General features: G+C 42.8%; 1 protein-coding gene across 1 annotated transcript in view; it reads right to left on the minus strand.

The window, feature by feature from the left end:
* Positions 1–19916: 19916 nt before the first annotated feature.
* The window catches only part of EFCAB2 (EF-hand calcium binding domain 2), a 39678-nt gene continuing 31984 nt past the window's right edge, over positions 19917–27610 (minus strand). Inside the window, exons 4-8 of the mRNA XM_026082451.1 lie at positions 24962–25041; positions 23041–23083; positions 22867–22933; positions 21730–21830; positions 19917–20239 (exon numbers count right to left, since the gene is read on the minus strand). Of these exons, the coding sequence (XP_025938236.1) occupies positions 20216–20239; positions 21730–21830; positions 22867–22933; positions 23041–23083; positions 24962–24987 (261 nt within the window). The 5' untranslated portion in view covers positions 24988–25041 and the 3' untranslated portion in view covers positions 19917–20215. The remainder of the gene's footprint in view (positions 20240–21729; positions 21831–22866; positions 22934–23040; positions 23084–24961; positions 25042–27610) is intronic.

Below are 27610 nucleotides of genomic sequence, written 5' to 3' on the forward strand. Positions count from 1 at the left end.
GCGAAGCCCGCGGCCGTTGGCGGCCGTTAGCGAGCAGCGCGCGGGCAGCGCCGGCAACCGCCGGCCCGGGGGGAAGGGCGCGGAGCCCTCCGCAGCGCGGCAGGCGCAGCCGGCCGTGCCTCCCCTGCCTGCACAACTTACCCCGTATTTTCTGCTCCGCGTTGTGACCGCGATTCGCTCTTTATTTCCAGCAACTGAATTCATGATGGCTTGACAACAGGAGAATTTCCTACAGGTTTCCCAGTTTACATCCAAAGGGAATCTTCGGTGCCACAGGAGTCCCCCGCTGGCTGGGCAGGCGGCAGCCTTTGCTCTGGATGCAGCCTTCTCCTCAGGCAGCGCTCAGGCCCCAAGCACCATCAGTTCTCAGGAAAATGTTTAGGATTTGGGTTTTCTTCCAGTCGGTTCTTCCTCATTGTCTTCTCCCTCATTCACTTACAATCCGTGTTTTCACAGCAACAGCAACACCCAGAGTATCAGCATTTCCCCCAGCAGACAGTACGGTTTTCCTCCACGAGTGAAACGAAGCATCCAGGGTAGCTTCAGGAAGGTGAAGGGAGGAGAAGGAGCGTGAGCTGCGTTCTCCTCGAAGCCGAGCCCGCTCCCTCTCTGACTGTGGTAACTTGTTTCCTTCACCAAGGTTTGTAACTGAGTTAAAAGAAATCCTCCAAAAATATCGGGAGCCAGTCTCTGGGAGGAGCCTCTGAGTCCCTTGCAGCCAATATCCTCCTGCCCGTTTGTGCCTGGCAGTTTTGTGAGGGAAGGGAGGCTCGGGCTCCGCGRCTCTGTCGCACTCCCCGGCCAGCCGCGGAGCTGCAGCGCGCCTGCACGGGCGCCCCCGAAGGCGCCGCACGCCCCGCCGGAGCCGCGCTGCAGCTCTGCGCCGGCTGCCGAGCAGGGTCCATTTTATTTTGCAGTATTTCTTGACTGACATTTGCGATTTTCCCCCTTTTCTCGAAAAGGGCGGGGGGGAGGGGGGGATGAGGAAACCTTGTTGCTTCCACTGCAGTTATTGGTTAGTTGCCTGTATTCAGGGCTTTAATGAACATGATTTCACAAATGTTCCAAATCCTCCCTAAATAACTGTGGAAGAAAAGCAAGCTGTATCTATGACAGTCATTGGCATCTCTTTTCCGTGTTGTAATTTTAGGTGTATTAATTTAACTTGCAGCCAAGGGCATAATAAAGTGATCTCTTAACAATAAAATTCTACACACTTTCTTCCTTATTAATCTTTCCCTTTTAATTATTTCTTTTCACAGACTATGTGTATCTGGTTACTGATCCTTATTTATTTCAAATCCTTAAGATTTGAAATCAGTCATCCCTAATAAATCTTTCTCCTCAAAACAAGTTGCTGATTTATTTCCTCAGAAATGGATGCAATAAAGAGCTAAATGCCAGTCCCCTGATATGGTCAAAATACAGGGTGATGCAAATGAGAAGGCAGAATGTACAGGGGACTTAAATCCACCTTTCTACCCTCCTATTTTTACTCCATATAAACATTCCCTTCCAGCATCTCTAATGTCTCCTGGGCTGCAAGGGCCATGAGGAGCTAAAACCATTCCATTGGATCACCAAGTTAGGAAGCTCCCAGTACCTTTCAGGTTTTGTAACTATTCTGCCAGTATTAAAGGTGCGTAAGGTGCTCTATCATGTTTTAAGTTCACTGGATTATTGCTCTTATAGTGGAGCAGCCATTCCTGTTCTGGGTAAGAAAGCTTTAGTCTAAGCTGCAGAAGCAGTGCAGCCCAAGGTAGCCAGATTGCACCAGTAGTGCCTTTTGCATTTACATATGGGCCACGAAAAAGCAGACAAACAGGCAAACAAAGGAGACGTGTCCTAGCTGCTAGTGCACATGAATGGGTTTCACATAAATCCACATGCAAAGATCCCGCGTTTTGTTCTGTAGACAGACGTGATCAGGATGACAAGGTAATGCAGAAAAATGCAGTGCAAGTCTATAGCAGTACTGAGTGGGTATACACTGTAGGCCTGAAGACACTGACGGCAGGCAGCCACGTGCCATTTACACCATGGTGTATAACTTTTAATTTTCCGGGATTAGCATTTCTGCTGGCGGACTGGCAAATTTGCTTTGTTTTTCGTCAGACCTTTAATTAACACGCTGCTGGCTGTGCCTGCCTAGCCACATCTGCTCTGTCAGTGATGATCCTGTGTGTAATGGCATGCCTGCCTTGGGAGATTACGCCTGTCCTGCGGGCGAGGGGCACCAGACGGAGGGGCGCTGACAACCCCGGCTGCAGGCCGCGCCCTGCCGGGCAGCGATCTGCCCGCACCTCCGTGCCCGCCCGTCCCGGGGGCGCCGGGCCGCGAGCTGCACCCGGCGCGGCGTCCGTGGGCGGCGGGCGCCCTCTGCGGGCGGCGGGCATGGCCGCACGCCTCCTCCCCGCGCCTCGCGCGGCGCGCGGGCCCTAAAAGCCAGGCCGGAGCAGCGGCTGCCCCCAGCCACCTCCTGCCCGCCTGCCGATGCGTCCCTTCGTTCCTGCTGGCCGCCGCCTGTGCCAGGGCCCAAGCAGGAAGCCGGGATGAGCCAGGCAGCCGGGACGACCCAGGGCCGTGCTGGCAGCAGGCCTGAGGGGACACAGTCTCCTACCCTCCCTTTCTTCAGGCTTTTTTTGTGAGGAAGTTCAAAAAGTTACCTCTTCTAATCCCTTCTGCTCAATGTGTATGTGTAGGTCACTAAGGAAAGAAAGATACTTGCTTAGCAGAATCATCAATACGCCAATGACATGCAGAGCCACAGCTACTTCTTGATTTCAGGTTTACACATTTCTTTTGTTACCATAACTGGTACTCATGGGAAGCTGTCTTAACTGTAATCCTGGCACACGAGTTATGCTAGCAGTTTGGAAGAAATAGCTAGGCCATAAGATTGAGCCCAAACTTATTTTTTCTACTACAGAGTACTGGTCTCGCATTGGATCCCTCATTGATTCCAGCTTTTCCAGTTCTAGTTTAGGCAGGGGATGAGATATCCCCATCCTAAAATGAACTTCAGTAAGGTAACTTACACTGTGTGATCCTAAGTGTAAGTTTATTGTGATGTGATTTATTAGAATAAAATAGCTAGAAGTCATGGTGGTGGCTGCAGAGCACACTATAGTAGGATTATGAAGAAGGATTTTTTGATCTGTAGATATTTTTGGATTTATTCTTCAGTTAGGGGTGTTCTTAATTCCAGACACAGAGATGAAGAAACGGGGTTCTTCAGACATTTATAAGTAAGCGAGCAGGAGCCAAAGCCTTGGATCTAGGCATAGGTATCAGACAGAGGTTCAAACACAAGCCTGTCTCAAAGCACTGAAGGTGGACTCTGATCTGGACCTAGATATTGCTCCTCGAGGGAGTGTTAGGATCTGTCTTTTAGCTAGTATGTAAACTTCCAGTTTCTTTGTTGCATGTGCATTTGCTCTGCTGTGCTATCGCTCTACTGCTTTGAGTGGATTTCTTCTGAATGTATCTCAGTGTGGGTGCAATTAAATCTGACCTAGAAGTTCAGCTTCATCATTCAAATCTGAGATGCTGGCACACACCCAGTTCTATCAATAAATAGGAGTTTATGAGAGGTGGAAATGTTGGTTGCATCAAAGAGCTCCTTTGAGGTATTCACATTTATAATAAATCTCAGGATAATGAAGGTGACAGCAGCTGTAACTTGAGGAGTCATCACCGCCTGCACAGAAGCTTTGTTTCCAAGTTTGGTGCTAATAAGTCTCAGTGTCAGGTCTTACTTACAATTTTAAAAAGCTTCCTTGGGGAGACTTGAAATGCATGACAGCTCCAATACTTGCTTAAAGCTGCATATTAATGAGTTGGAGTCCACTGAGGGACAAAAAGGAAATTGAAGGCATTTGTAGTAACAGTGACAAAGAATTAATTGTGAAGATAGAAACAGCTAATTATTAAGGGCCACATACAAAACCACCAGCACTTTTCCAGTTTGATATATTTCTTCTCTGAAACCTTTCCAGTTCTTGTTCTCCTGTCCTTGCCAAAGTTTAGGATCATTCCAGCAAAAAGCTCTGCTAAGAGCCCATTAAATCCTTTATGCTTTTGTACAGGACATCAGCAGAAACGCACAGATCTACAGCCTGAGTGCTCTACAGGACAAGGAATTCATGCAATAAGGAGGATATCAGCCATATAGACTGCATTTGTACTTCTGATGTTGTAGGTCGTGCTCCTCTTACGGTATCTGGGATATAGTATGCTTCTGGAGCGGGGTGGGGGGGGGGTGTTCAACTTGCTCTTGACAATGGTGGAGTATAAGATAATGGAGAATTAAGACTGGGCATTCCCTATGAGGGAATATGAGCTGGCTTCTGAGGCATTTGCTGTAGCATAATTTCTAAATCAGTCCCAGGATTTACCTTGTGTCTGAGCTTAAAAAAGACTGACCTTGGAAAATCTGTACGTCCTCATGCATTGTTGCAGTCCCTGGTTCTGGATGTTCTAATACAGACAGGGGACTCTCTAAACAGTCCTAATTATGGCTTCTATTTCTTGCTCTTGCCAACAGATCTGCATCAGCATACTTTAAATACACTTTTTCCTACTCTGAACAACATCAGAGAGTTTTGCTGTCAACCTGAAAGGGGTATATCTCCCTGTTTGCATAGCTTAGCCCATTTGGGTCAGGGTCATTGCCCAGGTGTTTAGCCTGTTCTTTCATTGCTTTACTGAGAGCTTGCTTGAATCTCTCCATAATTCAAAAGGAAGCCATTTGTGTTCAAATTTGGCCAAAGATTCTCGTTCTATTGTGAACCAGATGCCCTTTTCAAATCTTGCCCTTTTCTGATACCAAAAGCAATCTGCTTTTCACAAAAGACTGTCTATTTTGGATGGAAAATTTTTCTTTATCTGAAATATAAAATACTTCACAGATTTTTTGGAAACTGCTTTCATAGTTTCAGTCACTGCCTACTTTCATAAATCTTTATGTTCTCCATAAAAATCAATGACTACTCATTAATACAATATTGATATGTGTTTCATAAATTATAAAGGATTTGGTGTCATGCACATACATACGCTCACAGGGCAGGGTTGCATGGAGAAGTTTACAGTCATTTTATGCAGTGGGATGCATTGCAGTGACAAGTCCACAGCCAATTTCTGTTAAGTTCATAAATTCAAATACTGAAATTTGACAGAATCCCATTTTCTGTTGCCCAGACACAATAAGCATTCTTTGTACCTCCAGAACTAAAGACAAGTCAGAAAAATGAAAAAAGATGGTGAGGACCTGTGAATCCCAAGCTGCCAAGCCGCAGCAATACAGATTTCACACAGGGGAGTGTCACAGCAAGAAAATGTTGGAGCAGCAACAGCCAGAGTCACAGTCTCAGAAGAAGAAAGGTATGAGCTTTTCCTCACCTCGAAGCCCTGGTTTCCTCTGCGGGCATGCAGAAAAGCCATCGGCTGTGTGTTGTGCCGGGCTTGGTGGAGTCCCAGCCAGGATAATGCTACCACAACGTACAGGGTCTGATGGAGGCCCCCAGAGAAGGCGTCTGCTGGCCTCCTGGGTCAGGACATCCATGCTGAGGGAGGCCAAGGCAGCCTGGGTTGCTGGGCCGTGACTTTGGTGCAACACTAGCGGTTCGGTCATGAACACGATACCAGCTGGAGGTTTTAGAGGGCAAAGAGGGATTTTAAACACGCTTCAAAGACTCTCCCAGCCATCTTAAGGGCCAATGAAAGCCACATCTTCCAAAAGAATTATTCTCAGTAATCTTCTTTGGATACAAGAGGGGAGAAGATGGTATTAATGGTATTAACAAATAATGTATTAACAAGAGGAATACAGGCCAACATGTGTCAAAGTTAGAAAACTGGCCAAGTGGCTGTCGGAGGGAAGCAAGAGCAACGCAAGTGTGCATGTGCCTTACGCTGGGAGCCAGGGGCACAGTAAGCAGTGCACACCGTGTGGAAGGGGGTAAGCAGAGACAATGGAGCGAAGAGGACAAGCAGCCATAGAAACAAATAGGATAGCATTTATGTCATCGCATTTTTATGCTGCATCCTTTAATGCAGCAGAAGTAATTTGTAGCAGTACAGACCTAACAACAGAGTTGGCACCACAGTCACTACCCTTTCATAGTCTTGAATGTATAAATGCCTTGAATGAAACACTGTATAAAAGGCAACAGCCATTTCTTTTCTGCCCCCCAGCTCATCTGTGGTGAAATAATTTAAGTCAGTGCTCAAATATCTAACAGAGAATTACATTCGTGATAAGCTAAGTCAAAAGTCTTACCTCAGTATGTTGCTAAGATTTTTGCAACTGTAGGCACTCCAGATCTGTGAGCATCTGTTTCATGTGAAACTCTTTTTCAACAGCTGATTCACACATTTCTTTTATCCGCAAGGTTAGGGCTGAGTGAACCTTACAGCAAGCAGATTTCCAAAAATGTTAATGTTCCATTTCTCTCTTTGATATACATCCACTCCGTGCTGATTTTATTCTTTATAAAGCAACTGCAGAGGGCTGATGACTGGCTTATCTGCCTGCCCTTTCTCTCATACCTCTTTGTTACCTGCCTCTAGTTTCTCGTCACTCTGAAAGGCACAGGTTGGTCCCTGTATCCCTCTCATCATCAGCCTGCTGGCAGCTGGGGAGGCAGAGCCATGGCTAGAGCCAGCATCTCCCATGGGCAAAGCTCCACATGGCCAAAGAAAGCGCAGAGCTGCCCTCTTTGCCCTTCCCTGTCCGCTACGATGACTCTTCCTTGGGCTTGTTCATGCTCTCTTGCTCTGGCTACATGAATAACCCATCAGGGGAGTTCAGGAGGATTTGTGAGTAGACACAATTGCAGTAGTCTGCAATTTTTGTGTCTGCCAGTGAAGAAATGTTCAAACTCGAGAGCCCAGCTGCGGGGTGCCCAGAGTGGGGGATGCGTTAGCCGTGCCTGTTCCTTGGAGGGACGCCCTGAGACCTGTGCCCTGGGTGAGCGCAGTTGCTGTGCACGGGAACCTCTTTCAGGTTTAAACAAATGAGCAGTCTGGCCACCAAGCACAGAAGTCAGCATGGAGGAAATGCCTCTGAGCTCCCACAGCCATCCTTGTGCCCCAGCTGGCCTGGGTAAGGTGTCTGTGCAGGGTTTCAGGGTTGGCATGCTTGCAGATTTAGGAAAGCTTTCGGCTGTTTCCTCAGGCTGTGCCCTGTCTCTGGAAGTGACAGCAACAGTGTCGTGCTGCACTTGGCAGCATGTTCCCACCAAGGCCATAATGGTGTGACTTTTCTGAACCATAATTATCCTCTCAAACACTGTGACAGAGGGAAACCATCCCATACCTTGGCAGGTACCGACACAAACACAGTTTCAATTTAACATAATTGGAAATTAAAATTGTTTTAATGAAATCAGTATGGCCCTCTTGGGTGGTTATTTGTTTGGATTTAAAGATGGATTGTATTGGTTTAGCCTGCACCCATTTAGTTTGTGCCCCTGTGTGAGCAGGTGCAAGTTCAACTGGAGTGAGCCAGCTTTAAGCTGGTAGCAATGTTCAGGCATAAAGCTACATCAATTTGACAGAGCCAGTTTAACATAATAGTCATAGCTGCACTGTAGAAAGATGAATACTCTGCAAACAGCTGTGCTGATGGAGGAAGATAGCACTCTTAGTCTGCCCCTGCTGGTCCTCACTGCCTCTTTCCCAGAGGTTTCCTTCACTTCAGACCCACCAGGATGACTCCTTATGCATGGACAGGGCTTCAGGGTATTTATAATCTGCTACATTTTGATTTGGTTGTTTGGCCTTGTCCATATTAGAGAAATGTTCACCCATGCAATCAACATAATTGGGCATTTTAAACAGTGTAAGCCTCACCACTGTCTTCATTGCACTATGTCTGGTTTGCAGTGAGGTAATTAATGAATTTACAGTAGTTTAAATAGGTCCAAATCTCCTGGTGCAGGCAGGGTGAGAGCCTGGAAAATGACAGATGGTGTAGGAGTTTCTTTAGTCATGCTGCTGTTCTGCAACCAAGAAGTTTTGGCCAGCAATCACGTATTCAGTGTGAAAATGTGGCAGATAGATAGATAAAAATTTGCTCTGTGTTGTTGCAGTGCTATCTGAGGCTGTTCTCTTTTGAGGATACTGAGCAATATTCCTGGAGGAGCATTGCTAGGTGAGGGGGCACTTTTGAAAGATTTTAATGTTTACTTAGAAGCCTTGAGTGCCAGTAAGCTCACACAGTTATCTCTTTAGTGAGTATGCAAACTGAAACAGACTTTTGGCCCAAAAGAGCTGACATCTGTGCCGTGGAGCTGTAAAATCTCTGTGTCTGTGAACATTTTTGGAGGGCCATCCTGCACTGCCGGGGACAGCGGGAGTTTCCTCATTGACTAATGGGAACAGAGCAGGGCTGGGGAGGCAGCTTGAGGACAGGATACCTTTTGGATCCCGAAGGCTGAGGTGATTTTGTGTTGATCTGTGCTCTTGTTGGCAGAGGGAGGCTGCTGTCTGTTGCAATGTTATTTACTCTGCATTTAGTGTGTGTGACAATTGTATCTGCACTAGATGGAGGAGATACTGCAGGCCTGGGAGGGGTGTTCTTTAAAGATTGTTTACACACAAATAAATAAACAAAACAGTACTGGTGAGAAACAGAGAGAAGAATAGAGTGTTTCTGTAGCATATTACTCCAGCTTAAAACAGAAAAGGAGTGTAGTGATTCTGTCTCTTTTTTTCTAGGAAGAGCTGCAGTCTGCCTCAGGGTGATGGTGAGAGTTGATGTAAGGATCACTGTCTGGAGAGGAATGTACATGAAGTTATTTCATTAAGAGATGCTTCGTCTTATTTTAGCTTCAAGCTGATGTATTTATCATGGAGAAAATGCTTTCATCACTAAGGAYACAAAGAAAACTCCAGAGGGACTGGAAGGAATATTGCCAAAATTTCTAAAGTTGAAACTGTACTATTACATGTCACACAACTGTGAAGCTGCACTTAGCAAAGCTGTGTGGGATACACCCAATTCTGTCAGCCATCCCATTCCCACTTGCAAAGGTTGATCTTTGAGGAAGCTGGTTCTCAGAATGGCATAGAGATCGCACATCCTAGGCTGACAAATATAGATGACTTATCTTTTTTTCTGTGCACATCAGGTTTGTCCAGTTGTTCACATTCTTCCACATGCTTGACTGGAACAAATTTTCTTATACTTCAAAAGGAAGGTTGTAACCTCTTAAGGAAATGCTTTAGAAAAGGAAACTGCTCAGGTGCTAACTCATCAGTGGAGGTCCATGGGAGTGAAGAGGCTTTGTTGCATGAGTTTCTGACAAACCAGGAAGAAAAAATACCTACACATAGTTTGAGTCAGTCTGGGAAAGAATGGGCAGCTAGGGCCATACAGCAACTTCAGAATTACTAGGAGCCATGCAAATCATGTACAAATAATTACAAGAAAACAAAGGCTACAGCAAGCTTGTAGGCCTTTCCAAGGGAATGTCATGATGACATTCAGGAGTCTGGCAAAGGGTGTGTGTATGTTTCTGTGTGTGTCTTTGTGTGTTTACCATTTTCTGTGTTGAAACAAAAACACATAAGTCTCCTCCTAAGATGAACTGTTTACTGTAAAGGGTACCTACTTGCCTAGACACCTGTTGCTTTTTTGTTTATAGCATACTAATGAAATGAAACTTGGGTTAATTAGGCATTAGAGTGGTATTCAGATTTTGTATTTGCTAAGGAGATATTAAAACTTTAAGAAGTGAATCAAGAAATCATTACAGATACAGTAGTTATTTTACACATCTCTTAATTAGAAGCATTAACAGTAATGATTGTGTAAACTGGTCTTGAATAATGGTCAATTCACATTCCTTTGTGCAAATGGGCCAAGAAGGTATTTTTTAATGGATTGCATAAATGAAGTTAGTTTGCTAACCGAAAACAATATCCTGTATGTTCAAGATGACTCTCTGAGGTCTAGCCACCTGGAATACTGATAAGAGCAAAGGCTTAAAAGACAAAAGCCTTAAAGCTCTTTTCCTCCTAAATGAGAATAACTCACACACATCACAACCAAAGGCATATTTTATTCATGCAACATGAGTCTAATCCTGAAATTCTTCTGCATGCCTTCTTCAGGCAGATAAGAAATTCCTTACTTGTAAATGGGGTCTACATTTTCTTATTCGTGGTACCTGCTAAGTGGATGGAGCCAAGATGTGGCATCTTAATGAGATTTGTTTGCTGGTGCACTATGGCCCCACAGCTGTCACTATAAAGGGCACAACCTGTCTCTCTTCCTTCTCAGGTCCAACTTCTTTTTAGAGTCTTGAAGATGTCAGTACGGTGGAGGAGTATGAAGAGCCTGTTTTAAGGAACTTCACTTACAAGGAAGTCACTTCCTTTGACCCCAGTCTAGTTTGCCAAGCATAGGCCATGCAGGAAGGTGGAACGTGGAGCCCTAATTAATGAGTAATGGAAGGACTGTTCTGCAAAATGGAAACCATTTCTAATCTGTGAATGTAGCAGCGCGTGGCAGATCTGCAGACTTCTGTAATTAGCAGGCATCCAAAACATGCTGTTGATGCCACCAGAACTCCTGCAGAATGAGGTCTTCTCTCCAGGAATATGGCAGCCAAAGCATTGCGCTCATTGAGGCAAACTTTTGACCCATTGAAGTACTGCTGACGAAGACTCAGCTTGTCTCTTGCTCTTTCGGTGTTGGAAATAATTATACCCCTCGAATGCACCAGCATGTGAGGATGGATAGGATAAGATGAAAGAGCAGTTTGGCACTGTTGGTTCAGCTTTTCCTAATTGTATATGGCTGGCACATCCCTGGAATGAGGGTAGGCAAAGATGACTCAAAGAACCATTAACACAAAGAGTCCAAGTTTTTAGAGCAGTGAGAGAGAGATTTTTCTCCACAATACCATGAAATTGGGCAGGTTAACCATATTCCCCTGTTTGCTTCAAGTGCAGTATTTGTCCCCAGTAAAGCGCTCTAGCACAGCACAGACTTTACAACCACGTTAGATTAGGCTCCAAGCTAAACACCTTGTGGTTCTCTTAATTTGCGCTTGTCCACATTGATGTTGGCTAGATATATGAGAACAACTGAAATTGTGTAGGTCCTCTTTCTGTTTTCCATGACACACAACTCCCTTCAGCAACAGCCTACTTTTGCATTCAACAGCACAAGTATTAATGTGCCAGAAAGTATTTCCTTGTACAGATCATACTCTGTACATGTAGCTTAGTTATATACTGTTTTGCAAGAGACCAATTTCTTCTCAGTGTGACTGCCAAGTAGGCCATTTTGAGGGACATAACCAAATAACTTCAGATTTATATGAACGCAGAGTCTGTGATGGGAACACAGGAGACCTAGAGCTTGCTGAGTATGATCATATTAATTGCGAGCGCCTCTTAAAAAGACCAGGGAGAGAGGATTTCTGAGACCCATCCTGGCAGTGTGAGCCTTAAGGAAAATGAAAACCACAGTATCAGTGTTGTGAGCTGCTCACTTAATGGGCAGTGAAGCTGGCACCTTACAGTGTGGTGGCACATTAACAACATTACTGGTAACATGAAGGTAGTAATGAATGTAGAGAGTTTAACTTATTTTTACAATTCTGAATGAGAGGAATATGCTTTGCCACAACCCGGCTTGCAATTAAAACCATTTGTTTGAGATAGTTAATATTTCTATCTTTGATAAAATAGCAGTGGCAATATGAAAGCTGTGGGCTGCTTTTGTCAACAGAGTCTGCTGGGGCAGCTGTAGTGGTGGCTGTCGGGGGAGAGCAACGTGACTTTCTCCTTGGATGTGGTACAGTGATGGTTTTCAAAGGCCACTATTGAGAGGAACACTCAGTGGTCAGCAGGAATTGAAGTCAGCCATTTCTGAACGAATTTATTTAATCCAGCTACTTTCTAAAACATGCCGTGCAAACAGAATCTTATCTGTTGTTTTTAAACAACTATTGTAGAGCTCAAAGATTTCATTGGCAAAGCAGAAGCTCAGGCACAAGGCTGTTCCTTATGGCTTATATCCAGTTCATAGCATAACCAAAGGAAAGTGGCAGTCTCAGCTCAATGCACTTGAGTGCTGGACAAACACAAAGTGCTTCCACTAAAGAAAGAGGAAGAATGTCCTGCTGTTGCCCTTTTTATTATCCTTGTTATGAATTTTCATTGCCGAAAAGTAAGTTACAAAGTTAAATTTTAGCAGTGATGAATGCATTCTTTTTTCTCTTGCTTCTTGAGATATATTCATTAGCTGATTCATAGATCTGATTCTGAGCCAGCTATTTAAAAGGCTACACAAGCTTTCTGTGTGTGTGCGAACGTGCTGCCTTTTTCCACCACTACTCACCTGTATTTTCTGATGGTATACCTCATAGACCTCACTGATTATAGAAATATGAATCATAATTGAACAGCAGTAATCAAAATTTGCCTTCCAACAAAGGAGAGTACAACAAACATTAAATATGGTTAGAAAGGCATGCTGGAGTCTTCCAACACTACTTACTTACTGATCATTATTTTTTAAGCCATTGCCAGAAGTGAGGGAGGCAAAAAATTTTTAAATGAAAATTGAGAGTGGATTTGACATTTTCTGTAAGCTTCTAAAACCAGAACCTTCACAAATTCAGAAATGGGCAATTGTATAAAACAGATACAGCAGAATCTTTGTCCCGAGTAGTTTCTCATTAATATCAGTGAGAACACATATTTTGTTTAAATTTTTTTCATAGTGCCACAGAAATCTCTGGAGAGGGAATTTCATGTATTTTTTCTTCTCAAGGGTTTTCCAGTTACCATTGCCTCTCTGTTCTGAATTTGCTTGAATATTTATTCCTTTTACTAAGATTTACATGATTATTGGTCTCTTGAAATTGTCATATTAGCCCACGCAGCCACTGTTTCTCTGCATTTCTCAGTCTTTGAATGAAGATGTTGGTTCTTCCCGTTTTGTAGGGACCTTATATGGCAAGTCCTTGTCACTTAATTGGACTTTACCTCACATCTTGATTTGTGTATAAAGAATTTGTTCACTGAATTTAAATGGTTTTCCTGCGCTCACTTTTTTGTAAGCATATAGTAGTTCAGAGCATGATTGACATTAGCTCTCCTGGGTGTGAATTATGCATGTTAGAGGTGTGTAGATTCAACACATTTACCTGTAGATCATTCTTTTCTAATTTTTGTTTGTCCTGAATGTCTAGAGTTTATCACTCATCATTTCCCCTTGTGACTGTATCACTATAAAGCCTTTGTTTCCCCAGTGAGAATAGGAAGGGAGTAAGCAATGACGCTCAACTTCTTCCGTTTTCTCAGGATAACACAGAACATTGTTCTCTGCATTTTATAGCTTTATGCTTCCAGCTAACATTGCCTTCTATAGGAGCAATGGTTTCTGGCAATCACAGACTTGCTAGAATGGTGTACAAAGTGGCCATGTTCTTCTACAGCTAGGGACTAACATCTGTAAGTAGGGATCATTCTCAAACATTTAAATGGCCCTTCACCCCCCTTAAATAGCCAGCTTCTGAAAGGGTGCTGTTACAGAGAAAGCTTATTGGGCTTGTGGAAAACCCTTGCTAAAATTCTGCCATCCCATCCAAAAGAAGAGTTATCATTATGCCCCTGCTGGAGCTCATTCTCTCTGTGGGTATTGCTAAATCATCTCTGCCAGATAGAATGTGTCCCAGGCGATTAGAAAAGTCCATATAAAGGGATTTATTTCTTACCTTTAAAAAAAAAACCAAAAACTCTGCAGTGCCTGCTACTGTCCCTACTGTTCATTTACCTACTTTAAAGAGTAAGTTTCTGGGAAAGATCCCCTACTTCAACTAATCCCCCCACTGGAGAGATGGTGCATGTTTGAAGAAAAAAGCACACTCTCTATTATACTACTTTGCCAAAAGACATTGCATCCCTTCTCGGTTTGGAAGATAGAAAAAAATATTTCAATTGTTTATATGAGAAAATCCATAGGGCAGATTTCCACATGCCTCCTTTCTTCATGGCCACTAAATTCTACCCCCTGGAGCCACACAATTTCTGTGAGAGCACCTTCATGAAAGCCCAATCGCACATTGCCAACAGGAAATAAAGAGGAAGAGCACTGCCTTCACATTAGTGTAAAACCAATGGTTACATGCTTTGAATTCAACAGTTACTTATAGCTCTGTTTCCAGTACACTTTTACAGATGCTTTCAGGGTATGTACTTTGGTGTGACATCAAAAGAAACCCGTCTTGGCAAAGTAGCAACAGAGGAAAATCATAACTTGTTTATATGAATTGAAAAACACTATAATTAGATAAAATAGTTTAACTATAAAAATAGTGTGTAACTGGTTTTATTGTCCTCCCCACCCTATTTTGCATCAGTTCTTAGATTAGAAACTATTTGTTTTTAGAGCACACACCTTAATGAAACTATTCCTGATTTGAGCCTCCTAGGGCTACTGTGATAGAAAAGGTGAAAGACACCAACACAACATTGCACCTCCAGAGGAGGAGATGTCAAAAGAAACTGTCAATGAAAACAAACTACATTCAAGCAACTAAACCTTGGATTCAAGCAGGCTCCTGTAAACTCAGTGAAAGATACCTCGCACAAATAGGCATGTCTTGCAACATGTCCTGAAAGTCAAACACTGGTGGAGCAATGGAGCTCCTTTTTTTCCCTTTTCTTTCTTTTAAAAGGGGTTGAGTCAAGGGCCCTCCATTTAGAGTGGTCTTCTTCCCACTACTAGTCATACACCTCTTAAGCAAGTTCTCCCCTGCTGATCCCAACAGTTAGTAGTAAACTATAATATTTAGCTTAACTATCAAACTATCTCTGCAACTTTTGTGAAGCTCAAAGAACTAGAGACAGGCTTTCACTTCTGCATCAAGTTTGAGTTGAATTTGAATGCACCTCTGTGTTTGGGGGGAGCGCTGAAGAATGGCATTATTTCTCAAGGCAACAACCTAACACTGTATGAAAACTGACTACTGTGGGGGTTTTTGTTTGTTTTGTCTCTGCAATGTTGAGTGAAACTTATCCATGCAAATAGAAATTTCAACAAAGGTGTCCTTGAAGTTAAGCTATTGAGGTTTTTTGGCTGTTTCAGCCTTTGCTAGTAGTTTCCATTTTGAGTGTACCACAAGYTTAGTATTCCATCACTGTAAAACTTTGACTATTGTAATGCATGAAACTTGGACAACTTGCAAACGTGCAATGCCTTCAAATTCTCGCATATCAGCTTCAAAACCACACCTCCATGAAACCTGAGAACTCCATTTAAATTATTGTAATGATGAGGCTGGTCTCTAGTGGAAGGCATTGCACACCCTAAGACAAAGCCTAGAAGCCATTCTGCACTGGAGGATGTTGCTACCTTGGCAGGAAAGAGACTATGTTGGCAGGAAATATTCATATGCTTTCCTCTACCTGAAAGCATCCTATTTCAAACTGCTTCCTGTTATGCTATCACGTTAAGTGGGTATTTTGAACAGGAAAGTCTTTTCTAAAAGGGCTTCTAAAAGGAATAATTAGAGTTCAGAATAAAAGGAATTGTTTTAATATGTGAAATCACAGAAGCAACATCTGTGTTTTAAGGCTGCAGTGTTTCCAGGATAATGGCAGGAAGAGGTAGTTGTAAGCCTCCATGCAGCAGCATCCCTGGATTAACTTTTTGGGCTCTGTTTGAACAATACGGAAAACTTTTGTCTGCAGACTCTCCTTGAATCTTGCTTGCTTGCATTAGTATGGACAAGATTAACTACCTGCTCCCATGGTTTTACATTTCTGGTCATTTCAATGACACAGCTCACATGCCGGTTGTACATCTCTGTTAGATCTTCCACAAACAAGACTTCTTTTAAAGAGACTAAAAGGTTTTTACAGTGCCTTGTGAGCCAGTACATCACTATTTCTGAAGCTCTTCTGCAGACAGAACTTCCTTTGAAGTCAATGGGAGTTCTGTCTGAATAAGGACTTCAGGATTTGGGCCTCAGGATATAAATGCTGTGATCAATCTTCTGAGCATAATGAATAACATTTTCTTGGCTTTCAGAACCATATTAAGCCAAATAGTAGCCCCAGGGATTCAAAATGGGTTAAACAGGAGAATCTGCTTTGTTTCAAGCTACATCTTTATTTAGCTTTTAAACCAGCAGAGTCCCCTTGCCTAGTAACATTCCTCTGACATGCCCTAAAAAAACCTTCCAACAATAAGACTAAATGTTTCAACGGTAACTTTGACAGTCAAGCCTATCACAGCATGAGACACTATGAAACAAAGTTGTGTTCAATGAAAACAAATGTATTTGCTCTAGACTGACCTGTTTAAAAGTTGTGACCTGAATGTACAGCCTCAAACAAAGGACTTAAAGGCTGAGAACATTTATTAATTATATGGCAGGGAGGTCCATAAGCACTGATTTTGATCAGAACATCATAGTACCAGACACTGTGCAAACATCAGAGGTAGTGATTCAAAAAGTCGACAGTCTAGGTAGATAAGACAGATACTCCCCGTCTCCTATTCTTTATAATTACTCTGACTTTATAGATGGAAAGTTCAGCTGCGGAGAGATTATATGACTTACCCAATACCTCTCAAAGTCTAGAATGAAATCTGACTGCCAACCAGGTGCCTTAATGTCGAGACTATGCCCCCCACCTTTTACACAATGACAACAGTGTATTACAGGACTTAAAAAAAAAAATAGCTTCCCATTCCAGTCCCAACCTTGGCTTGACTCCAGCATTCACCACTGCCTTCCATCCTGAAACCAAAGGCCTATGTCCTTCCCCTTATGGGTGACAAGAGTTTTGCCAGTGTTGATTTCAGCAATAACAATAGCAAATCTAGATCCAGTGATAAAAGACAACCCATGCAGCGCTGTGAAGAGCCTGGCTCCATCTTCTTGATAACCTCCTCATAGGTACCAGGGGGCTGCTGTTAGGTCCCCCCTAAGCCTCCCCTAAGCCCTCTCGCCTCCAGGCTGATGAAGCCCAGCTCCCCCAGCCTCTCCTCACAGGGCAAGTGCTTGAGTCCCAACCACACCGGTGGCCCTCTACTGAGCTTCCTCCAGTTCATCCATGCCTTTCTTGTACTGGGAGGCCCAAAACTGGACACAGTATCTAGATGTGGTCTAACAAGTGATGAGTTGAGGGGGATCACTTCTCTCAGTCTGCTGGCTATGCTCCTCCTGTTAGTGCAGCCCAGGGTGCCGTTGTCCTCCACTGCCAGGGCGCACTGTGGGCTTATGCTCAGCTCCCTGCCCAAAATGACCCCAGGTCCTTCTCCATAGAGCTGCCCACAGGCAGTCAGGCCCCAGCCTGTATTGTTGCGCTTCCTTCTCAGGGGTAGGACTTCACATTTGCCCTTGCTGAATTTCATAATGTTTTTGTTGGCCCATTTATCTTTGGCCTTCCTCTGCAGCACTGAAGCTACCAGGGAAAGGCACAGTTACTGAACTTGCCTATCTTGGGCTAAAATTTACAGGGAACTGCAAGGCAACAAGAAGACCTGGACTGGTTAAGTTCAAGGAAGTTTCTTAACACAGCAGTGACCTGGGGAACATTTTGCAGGCTCTTACCTCTGTGAAAATGTGGGTGGAGGGAGCATAGGTCACCAGTCCATTTCCCTTCCTCTAGTCCCAGGTCTGATGCTGGCCCTTCAGCATTTTGGTGAAGGAAGTCATGCAACTTTTATTTCTGCCCATGACCAGTGGAGAGTCTGAAAGAGCTGCAAATACCATGCTGGCATGTACTGCAATGGGAAATCTTCCAGCCCTCATGTGTGAATATATATGGGACTATCACTAGTAGACAGAAAGATGTTTTGGAAAAGCAGCTCTAAAGCTGATGAGGAAAAGGTAAGAAGCAAAAAATTACCTAGAGTATGAGTAACTGGACTCTCAAATGTGAGTTCAGCAGTTGGAAGAATGTCTCCACAATACCAGTAAGACTGAGAATGAAGTCTCCACTATATACCAGATATCTCCTCACACAGCTGAAGCTAGTTAATGTTTTAAACAAGTAAAGTCTTGTCGAGCATACAACTTGCAGCAGTGATGTAAACAACCTGCTGATTCAGTTGTATTTGTAGATGGTTTTCAGGGTTTGTTTCTTTGATTTCTTTTTTTTTCTTTTTAATGTCTGGTTAATGAGTTCCCTTCCCTCTCCCTCCTTCAAATAGGTCAAAACCCCTCTGACTTCCCCAGCTTCTTCAAAGCCTTGGCTCTGCTTCCCTGCATGGATTTATTCCAGGTGCTAGGCTGGCTTCTCCCTAGAGGCTCCCTGGTGCAATCCGTTCACTTATCTTGGTTCCTGATCTTGAGGTAAGATTCAAAACAGCCAGCAAGGAGAGGCATGTAGCAAGAGATAGCTCAAGACTGCTCAGCAGCATAGATGAAGTTCAATTTGTCCACCTCAAAGATGAGGTCAAAATAACATATTTTTCCATTCAAATTTAAAAACAAATAGTTTTTTTTTTTAGTGATAGCAAAATGGTTCCCTAAAGCCCTTGGTTGGGAAGGTTCAGTAGAAGTTTGGAAGAAACAGGAATGGGAACAGAGGTCCTGCTTTCTCCTCATTAAGCCTCCTCACCTCCCCAGCTGACTTGGCCTGACAGAGGCCCAGCTTCAGAGCAAGGCCAGAGTTCCTGGAGCGGGGGGGGGGTCCCTGCACTGCCAGCTGCCTCGTACGGAGACCCTCCCTTGGGGCATGGGCCCTCCCCCCTGCTCACCCACAAAGAGCACAGAGACTTGGGGAGCTCACAGAGTCCATCCCAGCGAGATACGAAGAGTCCTCACACAGAGCCCACCAACACGACAGGCAGCAGAGCGGGCACTGTGCACGTTGGCAAGTCCTGAAAGACAAGGGGCAGGAAATAATGCAGTCAAGTGCTGTGCTGCTCTGCAGCTTCCCAGGGGACCCACGAGGCAGCTCCTTCACAAGCGCATCAGACTATTGCTATGTGATCCTAGCAGGCAGGGAGCACTCAATTTTGGGGATCCTACAGAGTCGGAGATTGGTTTTTGACACTTCCTTCAGTCCTAATGTTGAAACTCTCTAGGCAACTGAATTTGCTTATGCCCAAAGTGAAGTCTGCAACTTGCTTTCGATCTGTTGTATCTGCACATATCCTTCTTGGGAAGAGGTATAAGAAGATGGGATCTGGAGGATTTGCTGTGTGATAGATTCAGCCGCAATCCCACTTTTTACTTGCCAGGATACTTTCTTTCCTTGCATTTGAGGACTGTAGGATAGAAATGTCAACAGATCTATGTTAAGAGCCTATCATCTGTACTGTAAATTGCACCTGTGGGGTACATGGGCATTCTGATTTGATGCAGCAGTAGCTGAGGCAGGCCTCTAGGGTCACTCCACCACTGGCACAAATTGTACTCTCTCTGGAACACTGTGAGCTAAGAAATAATTTCCTGAAATGAGCATCCTCCTGCTGACATCCAACATGAGGCTCACAGTAGCTCCCAGACTGCAAAATATGAATGTGACTTGTATTCACACTATTTGTGTTAGAGATCCAGTAATCCACTGTATATCAAACAGAAGGACCAATCTAGGGAAAGTAACTGTAATTTCAGCTTCCAAAGACAGACTAAAGAAGACTAATAAAAAATAAAATCTTTTCTTAATGGGTCTTTGTTGCTCTTCCTTTAATCTTTAAAAACCTGCACCTTCACACATTGTAAGATTAATGATTACCTGTGTTTTTTCATTATCATGGACAAAGAAATGAAATATATAGTAAACGTGTTAACAAGAGTGGATAGTAAAGAGTCTTAGGACCAGAGCAACAGTGGTTCCCAGGTGGAAACCCAGCTTAGACTTAGGCAGATGTTGCTTACCTGCATTAACTCTTTGCTGTGCCACTGTTYAGGGAAGTGTCAGTGAAAGACAACTTGGGTTAGAGAAGTAATAAGAGAATAAAAAAAAAGGTCTCTCTCTTTCAGATTGCTTCTGTCACCATGTTTAGATTGTGCTAATCCCTTCTTTGTGAAGCACGGCAAGCAGCTCTCACACAGATGTGTATTAAAACAGCTCCTCTGAGTTTCCAGCTCATCAAGAAGTGAAACAAGTGAGTAGAACAAAAGACCTGACATCAGGATCCCTGTGGTGTCTTCTCAGCTCTGCCACTAGAGGCACATGATATTGGGTAAGGCACTTCATGCCTCTGTGCATCAATCAGCCTTCCTCAGATTTCATCAGCTGATGAGGTCTGTTGGTGAGACAGAGTTGGGATATGCAGTTAATACAGGGGAGTGGTAGGACACTATACAGGAGGAAAAACCTGCTGGGGATTAGAAAAATAAAAATGAGGCGAAAGTGTGGAGTGCAAAGAGCAAGATGGTGTCCTTGGGGACAAGACCACAGAAGGCAACTGCTAGTCAGTTATTAGAAGATTATGTACAAGAATTGTGTTGCAGCCACAAAAAAAGGCAAACACAAAATCAGGATGTCTCTGGAAAGTTATTTCTAGTAGAAGTATGGAAATATTAATGATGTTCAAGGTGCTTGTACATCTTTCATCTGGAATTGTACAGAATTCATCTAAAAGTTCCAGAAACTCACAGTCAAAAAAGATGAATTTTCTCTAGAGATTAAAAAGGCCCTCCAATCCCATGCAAAAATATTTTTAAAAGAGGCCATTTGTTTTGCCTCACAAAATAAAAGCTGTGAGGGGCTATAACTATCTCAAAATGCTTTGGGACAAACCACAGGGAGGGGGAAGAATTCCTCAAGTTAAAGGACAACAGCACAGTAACAGTTAAGAAAGTGGTTAAACTAGCAATGAGAAGAGCACTGAGGTCTGCAGTGGCCTTCTAGTTAGGGTAGTTGAGACAAGTAATACACTAATATCTTTTAAAAGATGGTGCTTGATCAGTTCATGAAAATCAAATTCCAGTCCAATGTTCCTAAGCTTTGAACTGTTTAGGATCATGACTTTCAAACTGGTAAAGAAATGGGAACTGTCAATTGCCTGTAATAACAGGAACATTTTCAAAGATTACTTTGTTTGTAAATATGACACTGGCAATGTTTTGAGTGGTACCTGCATGTTTAAAACAGAAGAAAAACAGTATGTTTAAAACAAAAGCAAAATACATATGTCAATGTATGAGAAACAAAAAATGTTTAATTGCCTATGGTAAGCAAAACATAAAAGTTTGACAGAAACTAAAAGCTATAGAAAGTTTATTTGATCTATACTATTAGTTCAAAAGTAGTAATCTACCCAGTACCTTATTAGTTAAACAAAAGCAGGGATTACTTTTAGATATAAAAGCTTTATCTTAGTAGAATGCCTTCACATTTTCAGTCATCTTAAGGTACTCACTCACCGACTTATTTCCTGCTTTCACAGGTCTCATTTTTCCATTAGTTTTTCAAACACAATTGTAAAGTAATTTTTGTCTCCATTAACATTATTTTCCTGTTTTTTTTCAAACCAAATACCATGATTTCTTTTCCAGCCCTTACATAATATTTCTGTCAAGAGCTCTTTTTTCCAGGTGTGAATATATTTCAATACATATGCAGATCCCAAGGAAATATAGCTACACAGATTTTATTTTAATTATAAGCACAAGGTCACAAGCTGAGATTTGCTATGCTATGCTACACATATTTCAACTAACTGCYGAGCTACACTGCTGTTACCAAAAAGTAACTCAGGCTCTACAAGGGAAGCTCTTAAACATCATCTACCATCATCAATGTAATGTAGTCTTTGTAGCACACAGTATTTGTTTCTGGCTCTAGAGCAGCAGAGAGCATATCCTCCATTTCTTCCTGAGTAAAGGGCTCACCTGAAAGAAAACAGAGAGTGACACTTTGTCTTGACGCATATTCTTTCAGGGTTGGCAAATTACCCTGCTTTTCCTTTGCAAGGATTTCCTTTCAATCCTCAGACAGAGGAGAAAAGGAGCAATACCAAGAATCTAACTCCTTTACTTTCACAAGTATAAGTCCTGCATGCCAAGCCGGCTGGCCTACAGGAAAGGAGACTGAGGGCCTGGATCTTCTTCTCTCCATTCAATCCACAAACCCCAAAATCTGCAACAGGAATTGCAAAACAACTGTTTTTTTCAGTCAGAATGAATTCTTGCAATGGCCACATTAGTACTATTTTCTCTCATTTTCCTATCCTTTCACTTGTGACTATTTACGTCATGAAAGGCTTCTGTTTCTTCCCTTTTAGGAGCTTCAAAGCTTCTGTTGGCCTGCTGCATCCCTCTTTGAGAATACGGTCCCAACCTGAAGACAAGTCTTGGAAAGTCTTGCACAAAGCATGTGTGCCCTTTTGTACTTGAGGCAGGCATGCATGAGTCAGCCATGCAAGAAAAGCAGGCTCTTCAAGGAGTATTGAGAATTACATGATATACACTTTAAATCTGGTCTTTGAATCTCTTGGTTTGCATAGGGCACTAGAACTAAGATCAAGATAATGCAGGAATGAATGAGCACTGAAACTACCTGAAACATTTGGAAATCTAAACTACAAGTTTACAGGAGCAAAGAAAAAGAGTCACATCCTTAGGAAGCACAAAGATGTGCACAGAATCATAAAATACCCACATAAGATTGAATTACGATTCTTAATAATAGCAAATTCTATCTGAAAGTATCTGCAAACAGGCAGGTAAATGTCCTTTCCCTGCATTATTCATCAGTGGAATGTTTTAGTCTGCAGCCACTCATCAAGAGAACAGAATTGTTTGAAGACAGCGAATCTACTCCTGCAAGTTTTGGCATGAAGAATCAGGGCCTCAAGGTGCCATATACACATATAATGTTTATTTTCTTAAATACTGATATTACAAGAATAATTAGTCAGCATGTTACCTTCTTCAGTCATATATTTTACCAGCTCCTCTTTAGTAAGATATCCACATTTATTCTCATCTAAAGCCTTAAAAATAAATAAATAAATAAAACCGTTGTGGTTTTAACCATACAGAATTAAGAATCAGCAAATTCTTTCCAGCAATTAGATAGTTCAATCTTTTAATTACAGACCTCAAATGCATGTAGAAGAACATCTTCTGGAATAGGCTGGTAGCTGAAACCGTTGAATCAGAAAAGTTAGTGTCACTGTTTGCAAGGCTGTTCCACTATTTTGAAAGACTAAAACACGAGCATTAAAGGAAAGCGAAAACCTGCTTTCTATGAGAATTTAGTAAGTTTGTCTATCTAACATTTAGTTCCAGCTTGACTTTTTGGAACTGTCCATATCTTTACCTCTTATGTCTTTTGTTGTGTTCCTGCTTCATTTTCCTTGTGCTAGAGTCAGGTGAGTGGCTTCTGCATGTCTAGGCTGGCTGAGTGGGTTAGTAAGAATCAATGCTAGCTGAATCATTCCACGAAGCCAATACGCTGAACAGGAGAAGACAGCCAAACCAAGAAAACAAAGTTTTGTCCAGGTAGGCTGGTAACTTGGCAACAGATCACCTAGTGGGACTTTGAAAGTCTAATGAGCTGATGATGAGCAAAGGAGGCTGATAGCTATAAAAGAAAAGGTCTGTCACTAACAATTTCAGAGAGAAAGCAGAACTGAGTACATGCATGTGCACATGTGTGACTGATTCCACAGCTGGAAAAGGAAGCCACATGTAGCAGTGGAGACCCTCCATCCTAGCAGACTCTCACCAAATCCCAAAAATACTAATGAGAAGTGAAGATGTTGAGGCCAGGGAGGCTCTAAATGCTTGATTGTTTTGTCCAGACCCGCCTTGCTCTTTCACTATCTCAAGATCAAATGTGCTAGAAAGAGTCCATGTTTTCTGTGATCCAAATCTCATGTGCCCTTGGATAAGCAGATTATAGACATAATGCCCCAAAAGATAAAGTGCGTCCTGACACGCTTGCAGTAGCCTGAAGAAAGTGTGTGTGTGTGTGTGTGTGTGTGTGTGTGCGCGCTTGGGCAGATGGGGGATAGAGGGGGAGGAGAGAGCCCGGAGCAGCAACATATCACTTTGTGAAGGGGTGAACATCAGTGTGGAGCAGGGAATGTGACAGAAAGGCCAGAGACGGCAAGGGTACTGGAGCCCGGGAGGTCAAGGCACCTGCTCCGGCACGCTGGGACTAAACCCCGCTGGCTGCTCAGGGTCCAGACAGTGGAGCAAAGAACCTCGAATGCAGCCCCAAGTTGTGCCCATGGCTCCTGGACCCAATGGGGCACTTTTGGGCAACCCCACAGTTATTTCACGCATAGCACCCTCCTACTGAGGCCAGCTGGACTTTTGTGTGCAAAATAACTTACCAGTGTTGGACAAGACTGAGTTTTCCAAAACCCTGGGTTACCATTTTTAAAAAAGAAAGATAAATTCCCAACAGGTAATACTGCTTTTAGTGCAAAATATCACAAGGTCCTGTGTACATGAAAAGATTTCAGGGTGCCTCTGAATAATGCAGAGCCTTCCTGTTCCAGACTTTTAGACCAGCAGATCTTTTAGATCAGCAGTCTTTAGAGTGCTAATTGTGTACATTCAACTGTACCTGGCAGTTATTTTGAGACTCAAATATGAAGCTGATTTATACAACTTATTAAAAATACACTGTAACAGACTGCACTTCTCAGTAACTGAAACTCATTTGTACAGAAAAAGCAATGGTTATGACCTTAATTTGCATATAAAATATTTTCAGAGATGCACAAAACATACTGAATAGCAAGTTAATTCTGATTCACATTAAAAACACAGAAGCTACACGTTATCACAATTCATGATTATAAGCTGGCATTACTTATACCATCACCTGAATATATTTTATGTAGACTAAATCATTTTGAACTAAAAACTCACTGTCAATCTAAGGTAAACTGAGTTTAAAAAATAAAAATAAAATCTGTACTCCTTCCAGTTACATAGAATTACTGTAGATATATTCTTTCAGAATCAGTCCTGTCAGCATAGAATAAAATTCCACTTTCCATTACCTTCTTTCAAGCAGTACTCTTGTCATCACTGGAAGAAATTTTTCCAAATGAATGTATCCAGTCGGTTCTTCTTCTTCTACCTAAAAATAAAACTTAAGGATGGTAGGTTAGATGGCTCATTAGCAAACTAATAGGAAAAACAGAAAATTTGGATGGGTCCCTTAAATTACAGTTAGACTTTGAATATTTATATCAGGTTCTTAACACCACATGGCACCAAAACATCGGAGTGAAATGCTTCTGATCAAATAGAAAGAAATTAGAGGAAGAAATTATATCCCAGGCAAAATACAGGCCTGCTATTATAGAATCTTTCAACAACTCAATATTGCCCTCCTGTGGTTAGAAACCATTCATACAAAAGACTTGGACACAGTAAATGCTCTTACCTTCCACAGTAACTCAATAAAACATGCAGATGGCATTTAGCTAGTAAAGTCTAGCACGACCTGGAACATCCCCAAGCAGTGTAATGTGATCACCCATAACAGCAAACTGTTAGCACATTCCGCGGCAGGATTTTGGCATATGCCTACTAATGCTCTCCCCGCAGTTACCAGGCCTGGTTTGGGCATTTGGACTTCAGGGACTTCTCCCAGCAGGCAGTCTGCAGGAAACATTGACCAGGGTAGACATGGGCTGCTCTGTGCCAGCTGGCTTCAACATCCAAGGATGTTTCTGGGCACATTTAACATGCTAGTTTGGACATAGCCCCAGCTTAGTATTACCTCTAGGATGGAATTTGTTGCCTCCACATGTTTCATAGCCATGTAGAGTTGTCAAGGGAGGGACCAAACAGGCAGACAAACTGAGTCAGGGCAGTCTGAAGCATTCACAAGGCAGCCCATAAAATGCTACACAAAGAAAAGCTTTGTCTTGCCTCCTAAACAAGTTAATAGGAGGCTGGCTCCACAAAAGCATCAGCGACTTCTAGCAGCATCCTTGCTGCATTCCCATACTTCCATAGGAGACAAACAACATGATCAAAAACTGTAACAGTGCATCACTTCACTGAAAACATCAAGTTTCATTCCCAAAAGAAGAGTCCTTAATGGAGCTAGCCTGCTTCTGTCCGAGTTTAGGCTGGATGCATGCCTGGTAGTCTCATGGCAGGGGTGACACCCTGCTGAGCTCTCCCCAGACACAGGCCAGATTGAAAGAAGACTCAAGTAGGCACTAGTTTGAAATCTAACTAACTGAGCCAGGGAAAGACTGAGGTAAGAAATCTTCCTCTTAGGAGCTGGGTTGGAGCAGGAGGAGATGCCTGCTATATCCAGTTGCTAAATGGAGAGCTGCAACTGCTGCTGCATGTACTCTTCCAGTGCTCTTGAAGGATTTGGGTTGACAGAGGCAGGTAGTCATCACCTCTTGCTGCTTTAGAGTGGAAATTGGCTTGAAAAAGTACTTTTCCCCTTCTGTCTGCTAAGCCTGGCAGAAGGGATCTTTAGCTAGGAAATGAAGCTGTTGCATACTTCTTGCTAAATAAAATGGTACCTTTCACTATTACAGGATCATTTGCTTTACTGCTTAATCTTTTGAGAAGATGTAATAAAATACTTGGCAAAACCTAACTTTTTTCCAATGACATAACAGTAAGTCAGTGCACTGAACTACTACATGCATCATAAATATTGAGAGAGGCATCACTAGGAAGGATGTTTTATGAAACACCTATGCTTCAACTAGTAGTAGGTCAAGAGTCTACAGAGACAGAAAAAGAAATGCGGTAGCTATTTATAAGTAATGTATAGATATGTCTTATATTAAGCAGAATAACCAGAAGCAAGGACCCAAAGCATCCATAAAGACGGTAAGCTACATAAACCACATTTAAGAGCCAAAAAACATTAGATCTGCTCATCCAAACAGTTGAATGACATCCTAATTTTCATACTAAAAGAATTCACTGGAGGTGACCTCTTCAAAGTTCACCATAACATATACATGTGAAAGTGTCAGCTCTCACTGGCAAATATCCAGATTCCTCTCTTTGTGTTGGTGTGCTGTTTGCATTCTGCCTTCAGAAAACAGTCTGTGGAGGAGAAACGCTTCCTCCCTGGCAATGGACCTAGTCCTGGAAGGCGATGAGCAACCTCAGCTGGAAACTCACCTGGAAAGAACAGCTACCATTTCAGTGGCTCTACAGACCCAGCCATTCTACAATGTCTTGATCTGTTAAAACTAATCCTATTTCTAAAATTGGATATATATGAGTGCACTGAATATATTAATCTGGCCTAAGTCAGTAAGTTTTCAAATCTGCAAGTATATCCTCTTCCTCGTGCTCACTCCTGTTGTTCTGTCACCTCATTTCTCAGTGATGTTTTCATTTGTCTGTAATTCCTCCCCTTTTCATAGCAGCTGTGACAACAACAGCATTTGCTAGTTCAAACTCTGTAAGTTTTGCTCTATTTCTTTCCTCTGGGTACATCCACAACTGCCATAAAAACTGTATCGCAGCACCTCCTTATGTTTTGTATCTTTACGCTCACAACCATACTATTATTGTCCACAGAATCACAGAATGGTTGAGGTTGGAAGGGACCTCTGGAGATCACCTAGAGCACGTTGCACAGGAGCGCATCCAGGCGGGTTTTGAATATCTCCAGAGAAGGAGACTCCACAACCTCTCTGGGCAACCTCTTCCAG

This window comes from Apteryx rowi, unplaced genomic scaffold (genome assembly GCF_003343035.1).
Source record: "Apteryx rowi isolate R43461 unplaced genomic scaffold, aptRow1 scaffold_117, whole genome shotgun sequence".
Taxonomy (NCBI): Eukaryota; Metazoa; Chordata; class Aves; order Apterygiformes; family Apterygidae; genus Apteryx; species Apteryx rowi.